This window comes from Lithobates pipiens, unplaced genomic scaffold (genome assembly GCF_037356315.1).
Source record: "Lithobates pipiens isolate NorthernLeopardFrog02 unplaced genomic scaffold, aLitPip1_a1.2 Scaffold_4, whole genome shotgun sequence".
Classification (NCBI taxonomy): Eukaryota; Metazoa; Chordata; class Amphibia; order Anura; family Ranidae; genus Lithobates; species Lithobates pipiens.
The window spans coordinates 1,729,257-1,737,985 of NW_027507852.1; the positions used below are offsets into that span (position 1 = coordinate 1,729,257).

The window sequence follows — 8,729 nt, forward strand, 5'->3', positions numbered from 1 at the left end:
CGTTATATATACAGTGGTGTAGTGGATAGCAGTAAGAAGGGTCGCTGGTTCGAATCCCAACCACGACACTACCTGCTTGGAGTTTGCATGTTTTCCCTGTGCCTGCTTGGGTTTCCTCCCACACTCCAAAGACATGCTGGTAGGTTAGTTGGATCCTGTCTAAATTGTCACTAGTATGTATGAATGTGAGTTAGGGACCTTAAATTGTAAGCTCCTTGAGGGTATGGTAGACTGATATGAATGTACAATGTATATGTAAAGCGCTGCGTAAATTGATGGCGCTATATAAGTAACTGAAATAATATACAGGGCACACCTCAGTCCCAGAGCAACACCAGCATAAAGATGATCCCCTGGGTGGGCACTGGAGCATACAGAGAGGCCGATAGAGTGGACACTTAAGCAGTTATGTGCAAAAACTACATGATCACTAATATCCATAGAAAATACAATAATATACAGTATAGACCTCTCCTATGGGTCATAGGAGTGCACTTAGTTCTGCACTCCTGTAACCCTGCAAGGAAAAAACACATCTACTGATATGTGTGTTCCTTTGCTGATTGGTATATTCAGTGAATACATCTTGTATGTCTAGTTCCAAGATCTATATATAGTATTATTGTATCTTGTATGGATATTAGTGATCATGCCATTTTTAAACAAAGGTGCTTCGGTTTCCACTCCATTTGCCTCTCTGTATGCTTCCATGCCCACCCAGGGGATCATCCTTATGCTCGTGTTTCTCTAGTACTGAGGCGCGCCCTGTATATGATGTTGTATTTGTAATATGTAATATTATTTTCAATAATTATTTGAATGTATTTCATAATGTTACATACAGCATTTACATAGTTAGCTTGAAAAAAAAGCCACAAGTCTTTTCAACCAACTTTTTTTTCTTTTTATACAATTGCTGTGTTTTTTTTTTCACGCGTCCTGATCAAGCTACTTCAGGCGAAACGCATTCACTCATGACGATTTATATTTAAAGTAAACTTGGCATTGTTATGTTGCATTGAATGCTAATTGCTTTACAACCACGTACAATCGACTCAGTTAATGAGCAAACAAATACATATTTATTTTTAAATTATAAACATGCGTATACAGTATATTGTATGGAATTTTAATCTTATTTCGTAATATACAAATTGTTTTTATATAGTTGTGTACTCCTTATCTGGCCAATATAGTCTGATTTTCGTTTTTTACATACATACTAAAGATGATGGCAATGAGTGCCTTTTTTTATATCATTCTACAAATTTTATTAGAAAAATAGATAAAGACACATAATCTTAGATCTATAACAATATATCTCAAAGATGTAGTAATATCTAGTACTAATACATTATAAACGAAAATTATGATGATTTTCGCTAATTTTTTATATTTCAAAGTTGCAGTTGTCTGGTTAATGCATTGCTTTTTTTTTTTTTTGTTTCATTTGAACATGTATCACTGGGTGTACACATCAGTCTGTAATTTGAGTATTGCCCCAATGCACCTTGCAAATACACCCCAACAGACATGATTTCAGTGCAGCACAATGTACGGATGTGAACAATCTGTGCATTGTGGTGCAATGCATTAAAAAAAAGGTAAAGGTGCAGTTTTTCCTGCATTAAGTTTGCACTACCAGCACACTCAAGTGAATAAGCAGCATTAACACAATGGGGTTGATTTACTAAAGGCAAATAGACTGTGCACTTTGAAAAGTGCAGTTGCCCTCTGACAGAGCAGTTGCTCCAAAGCTTAGTAAATGAGCAGAAGTTCTGCTGACTTCCATCAACCAATCATGTGCCATCAAAATGCTGTTTTTTTCTATTTTTCTTTTGCGCCTGATTGGGTATTCTTTGCAAAGTGAGGCTTTACCTCATTTACTCTGGAGCAACTGCACTTGCAGAGTTTATTTGCACTTTGCAAAGTGCACACCCTGTTTGCCTTTAGTAAATCAACACCAGTGCATCTAAATGCACGCAAACACATTGCCATGAAGCACTGCATAGTGTTATTTCAGCTTAAGGGTCAGAGCACACTGGCGATTAGGGTACTATGCTTTTGAATTGCCTTTGCCACATATTTTCTGGTGGCCACTTTATGCATGAGAATACGTTAATATGGGAGATACTGCTTTGTAAATTTTCAGAAAAATTCTAGACATTTTGTGAGACTGAATGGACAATGGAGGCGTTCCATGTACAGAACACCTCCAGGATGCCATATTGCATTTAAAAATTGCAGTGCTGCAGTTTCAAACGGAAAGGTATTTTTTTAATAACCTTAAATTACAATATGGCTTATGTAATAAAATTATATGCTTTCATTTTGTTTTTTCTTTTGGTCCAAAAAAACAACAACAATATAGAATGTGGAGGGCATCACCCCTTGGATACATGGTAACTTGGCCAATAAATATGGCCAGAAAGTGAGTGTGGCTTCACATTAAATGATTGGTAGCGTCACCCTTTTGCCTTTCTACTTTGCTATGTTTTAGACTGAATAAGGCCTTGGGGTGCACTAAAGAGAAAGTAAAAAGTCCCATCATTGGTGTCAGTGGAAGTATAATATGCCACATTGTTAGTGTCAATGGGATGAAAAAATCCCAGTTGTTGTCAGTGGAATAAAAAAAGTCCTGTCACTGGTATCAGTAATTTATAATAGGCCATGTCTTTGATGTCAGTGGGCTATAAAATAACACCCTCATTGGTGTCAGTGGAATAAAATGAGCTCAATAGTTGGAGACAGTGAGATAATATTTGCTCCATCATTGGAGTCAGTGAGATAATATTTGCTCCATCAATGGAGTCAGTGGGATAAATTAGCGTCATCATAGGAGTCAGTGGGATAAAACAAGCCCTGTCTTTAGTGTCAGAGAGATAAATAAAACCCAGCTTTGGGTGTCATAGGTCTAAAATACTCTAAGCCCTGCAATTGGTGCTAGAGGAATAAAACAAAGCCCTGTTGTTGCTGTCAGTGGAAAAAATAAGCTCTGTTGCTGGTGTCAGTCAGATAAAATAAACCTCATTGCTAATGTCAGTGGAATAAAATGAGCCCCAATGTCAGTGGGATTATATAAGCCCGATCATAGGTCAATGGGATAAAATAAGCCTCCTCTTTGGTTTCAAATGGATAAAATAAATTCTGTTGATTTCAGTGGGATAAAAAAAACCACTTTGCCAGATGGAGTAAAAATAAGCCCCATGGTTGGTGTCAGTGGAATTAAAATAGGCCTCATCCTTTGTGTAAGTTGGATAAAATATATTCATGTTGTTGGTGCTAGTGGGAATGAAGAAGCCCCATGGTTGGTGTTGGAGAGTAAAAATGACCCATCGTTGATGTCAGTGCAAAGAAAATAAGCCTCACATCATTGGTGAAAGCGGGAGGCAAAAAGGCTTGTGTCAGTGAGAGAAAAATAAAACTCATTTTGTTGGTGTCAGTGTGAATAAGCCCAATATTGTTGGTGTTCGAGGGAGGAAAATATGTCTATTAACACTGATGCCAGTGGGAGCAAGTATAAGCATTGGTGTTTTTAATAGGATTTAATGGGATGCTGCTCTGCCTCTTAGCTCAAGCCAGAGTTATGATGTGACTATCAGACAGGACTGGAGTTCTCTAAGGACAAGAATAGTGGAAAAGTGACAACTGCCAAAAAAAGTCAAAGGAATTTGTATCCAACTAGTTCACTAAAACTTGTAATGTCACCTCTGGGTTGGCCTGTATTTACAGAAGTATTTACAGATTTCTGTACTTACCAAATAATACTGCACAGCTAATCAGCATGTTGCCAGGAGATTATGAACATGACCTGAGGAAGCCTAGGAAGGTAAAGTCATATACGCATAAATTGACTCACAATTACCACAATGACTTTTAATGAACATAGTGTAGCATATAACACTTATCTCTGCAAAAAGTGACATGACAAATGATTACAGCAATGTAAACTGTTCCCAGGTAAAAAATGTAATGTATTCCAATACCAGCACCCTTCCTTTCTCAAATGCACAATCTCTATCCTCACACATGTAGAATCAGATACACGTTACAGGGGATCACAGCTATGAAGCCCTCCCTTACACTTTCACTGAGTTTACACTTGCCACTAATTAACGCTTCAAAATGCAACTGGCATTTACTCATGTAGTTTCCATCTAGCTGTTTTGAAAAAGTGTCGGAGTTGAAAGTATATCAGGATCCAAAACATTTTTTTGTTCATTTTAGATAGAGTAGGAGAGAGTTAAAGTGCTATCGGGTTTTATTGCCATTTGTGCTTTATTAGGGAGATTTCTCTTCGCTTCCTGCCATGTAGACTTAACAGGAAGTAAGAGATTAGCTTTCCAATATTAGGGAAATCAAGTATGACCCCATTGGAAGATTTCCTCTCTACTCTTGTTTTGGTTGCAACTCCAATTTTTAGTATCACACTCACTTTTATTACCAGTGACATTGGTGATCAATATGGTGATCAATACGATTACAGAGAGTGACCTTCCCAGTTGGGAACACAGAATGCAATTAAAACACAACAGGAGTTCTAACCTACTCAACACTGTATCCACATAAAAAAAAAAAAAAAAACGTTTGCCTTTAGTTCTATTTTGAATTAAAAAAAAGAACCTTTTATTGTATGTGTGACAACCATTAGTTGTGGCTGACACATATCATCACATTTGAGACTAAAACAGTTTTATTAAAGTGTTTGTTAAGCAAAAAAAAAAAATCCTGTTTCTTTAAAGCATTTTATACAGCACAGTGCTTGTGCCATGTCATTTGGCCCCATGTATCACCTGAAATACCTGGCTGATCCTGCCTGGTTCTGCCCTCCCCTTTGTAAACTGACCACAGTGTATCATGACTGCTGAGCCCTGACACCGTGGTCAGTTTACGTGCCTCTGTCATCCGCTGTCTCCTCTGTCCTCTCCCCCCTCCCTTCCTGTCTGTGAGCTCTATGTCCGTGCCCGCCTCCTCCTCTCCTGCTGTTCAATTTACTCTTAATTTTTACAGTATCCTCTCTGTTTATTCATGTAATTTGCCCTGTGTCTGTGCCTTATAAAAAATAATGCAGCTATATACCTGATTTGTGAGCACCGATCGGCACGTGACCCGCCACCTCTCTCCTCCTCTCCTCCTCCCCTCCTGGCTGACGTCAGTGGGGGATCCTCGGCACTGCCCGCTGCAGCTGCCAGGCTGAGAGAAAAGAGGTGGCGGGTCATGTGAGCGCCAATCGGTGCTCACACATCAGGTATATAGCTGCATTATTTTTATAAGGCACAGACACAGGGCAGATTACATGAATAAACAGAGGAAGACAACCACTTTAACTGGCAAAATGTTAAACTCTAGAAAATTCTTATCCATCATCTATCAAAATTTGATCCTTTCTATGATAAATGTGTATCACAAAATAAGATTTGGATGAAGGATGATCAGATAATGCATGAGAATATATGAGATGCAGGGTGAGGGTTTGCTAGATGATGGATAAGAATTCAATTGTAATAATCTAAGTCTTAATATTTGTATATATTGTTGCATAAGCTTAATTGCTATTGGTTCTGTTTAACCACTTCCCGACCGGCGCACGCCAATGTATGTCGGCAGAATGGCACGGGCAGGCATATTGGCATACAGGTACGTCCAGTTTTAAATGCCCCGTGGACTGCGGACTCGATCACCGCGGGCATACTCGCGATCGTCTCACGGGGTGGTTGAACGAGGAGATGCCGTTGCAAACAGCATCTCCCCGTTCTGCCTAGCAACAAGTGACGCTGATCTCTGCTCCATGTGATTGGAGCAGAGATCAGTGTTCACTAACACAAAGCCCAGCCCCCCACAGTTAGTAACACGACCCTAGGAACACTTAACCCCTACACTGCCACCCACTGGTTAACCCCTTCACTGCAAGTGTAATTTACACAGGAATCACTGCATTTGTATAGCAGTGATTGCTGTATAAATGACACTGGTCCCAAAAATGTGTCAAAAATGTCCGATGTGTCCGCCATAATGTCGCAGTCACAATAAAAAATCGCTGATTGCCGCCATTGCTAGTAAAAAAATTTTTTTTATCAAAATGCCATAAAACTGTCCCCAATTTTGTAAACACTATAACTTTTGCGCAAACCAATCAATAATTGCTTATTGCGATTTTTTTTGCCAAAAATATGTAGAAGAATACGTATCGGCCTAAACTGAGGGAAAAAAATGTTTTTTTATATATTTTTGGGGGATATTTATTAAAACAAAAAGTAAAAAATAATGCGTTTTTTTCAAAATTGTTGCTCTATTTTTGTTTATAGCGCAAAAAATAAAAACTGCTGGGTTTTCCTATGGGAAATTACAGTCAGCACCGAAGCCACAGCCCCCTTTCCTTTAAGTGCTTCGGATTTATTATTCAGAGTAATGTGCCTATGTTTAGGTAATCCAGAATAATCCTCTGTAAATTGTGGTGGTACTTCATGCCACCCCCTCCTGTACTGGGCCTGTGCTCAATGCTCACTGACTTGCCACTGGAGACACAGAAGCCATTAAAGGACATTCTGTATTCACATTATTCTGTACCTTTCATCAGCTAATTCACATAGAAGAAGTACGCCTTCTTATCATAATTTTCCCCGTCATCCTATTCTGTCTCACTCTGTCTTCCTGGTTGGCTGATTGTCTGGCTGCTGCACACATCTTTCCCCTGAGTTTCAACTACTAATTCCAGCTCTGCTCATTCCCTTTTTCACAGGCAGGCAGAATTTCTAGAAAGTTCAGTGCCGTTACGAACACCTAATTATGTATTTATCTTCTTGCTAGCAGCGTGGTTGGACAGCACCTACTTGTGGGCTAGGGGCCATTCCAAATCCCACTCCCAATCCAATTGCTTTTTGTGATTCTTGAACAAAATTTAGATCCTTAAGGGCAAGGCAGGGGGTATAATTGCTGAGCATTGCAGCATTTGTACATCCCTGGTCACTGCCTTTGCAGCTTAACCAATTCAGCCCCGGAAAAATTTCCCCCCTAAATGACCAGAGTATTTTTTTGTGATACGGCACTGCATCGTTTTAACTGACAATTGCGCAGTCGTGCGATGTTGAACCCAAACAAAATTGACGCCCATTTTTTCCCACAAATAGAGCTTTATTTTGGTGGTATTTGATCACCTCTGAGATTTTTATTTTTTGCGCTATAAACAAAAAAAGACTGACAATTTTGAAAAAAAAGCAATATTGTTTACTTTTTGCTATAATAATTATCAGATCAGCCACTTTTGACACTATTTTGGGACCTTTGACATTTATACAGTGGTCAGAGGTAAAAATAGCCACTGATTATTGTCCACAGGACCCGCGCACGCCCACTAGCCAGTGTTGGCAGAGGGACGTACAGGCACACCCATTTTGCCACCAGTGCCATTATGACAATGTACATTGTCATGCAGCGGTTGGCAAGTCATTAAGGGGGAGCAGTTGGGGGGCAATAAAATTAAACCCGTGTGAAAAATCTACACACCATATAAACTAAAAAGTGCATTTGCACGCACACACAAAAAATGCACAGGGTGCATCAATGGCCCCTGATGGAGGGAATGGCACTCTTGTCCAACCAGCCAAAGGGCCTGGTGAACCTCACTCCACGTGGTTAGACAAAGCCATCCACCGAGCACAAGGTAAGGGGCACGCCCAAAGAGAGACCCCCAGGCAGGGGCAGGAAGGAACCTAACAGCCACACATGCACCACATAGACTTTACAGCAAGCCTGAAGAAAGAAAAACTTACCACCGTCAGTGAGTGGAAAAGGACACACGTATGAAATGTAGTGACAAGTGTGAAGAATAATAAATAAAAAGTGCCAGTGTATATACACTGGTTGGGCCTTGCCACTTAGTAACAAGAATTGCCTTGGTCTTGGCCAAAAGGCCTAGCCCATAAGACAAGGTGCAGAAAAAAATGTGTGGTGTTGTGGCCTAGTGCTCATTCTCATAGTGGGGTCCCTAACCTATAGTGATACCCAGGACACCCCCAGGTTGCCATTTCCAGGAGCGCTTGACAGAAAAAGAAAGACAGGCAGGTGCTGCACAATGTAGGCAACATTAGCCAGGTTGCAATATACTGTGTGGCAGGTTACAAAACAAATACAAATAGGCCCATCTGCCCATCTCTTGTTATTATGGAAACTTTAGCCAGTCTAACAAAATAGAATTCATATAAGACAGCTAAAATATTTTAAAAATAAATTGCACATACAGTATGAACCCTGGATTTCTACATTATTAACAAAATAGAGACTGTATCTGCAATAGAAATATCCCATTTACCTTTTATCTCTAGAAATCCCTGGTAGATGAGGGTGCCTCGATGGTTCTTTTATAAATCTGGAGAGTGTGGCCCACTTGCTGCCCTTCTGCTCGCTGTGTAACCAGTTTATCTTCTCAACACCTGGTTTCTTACTTCTGCCTTGTTACTTCTGTTTTAGGATAAATTTTTAACTTCTCTGCATTGGTCAAAACCACCACACATCAAAACAGACTTACAGTACAGTAGTTACTTTAACCTTATCGTGCATTTATTTTTAGTTATCTTAAAACACACAGCTTAGTGGCTTAGTGTTCCTGTTCTAGGGTTTTTTGTGTGTGTATATATCTATATATATACTGTATGCATACTGTATGTATATATATATATATATATATATATATATATATATATATATATATATATATATATATATATGCAGTA

At 39.3% G+C, this 8,729-nt stretch overlaps 1 protein-coding gene across 1 annotated transcript in view; it reads right to left on the reverse strand.

Moving 5' to 3' along the window:
* LOC143956661 (uncharacterized) overlaps positions 1 to 8,429 on the reverse strand; it is an 82,820-nt gene extending 74,391 nt beyond the window's left edge. Inside the window, exons 1-2 of the mRNA XM_077466848.1 lie at positions 8,309 to 8,429; positions 3,759 to 3,821 (exon numbers count right to left, since the gene is read on the reverse strand). Of these exons, the coding sequence (XP_077322974.1) occupies positions 3,759 to 3,786 (28 nt within the window). The 5' untranslated portion in view covers positions 3,787 to 3,821; positions 8,309 to 8,429. The remainder of the gene's footprint in view (positions 1 to 3,758; positions 3,822 to 8,308) is intronic.
* Between the last annotated feature and the right edge of the window lie 300 nt (positions 8,430 to 8,729).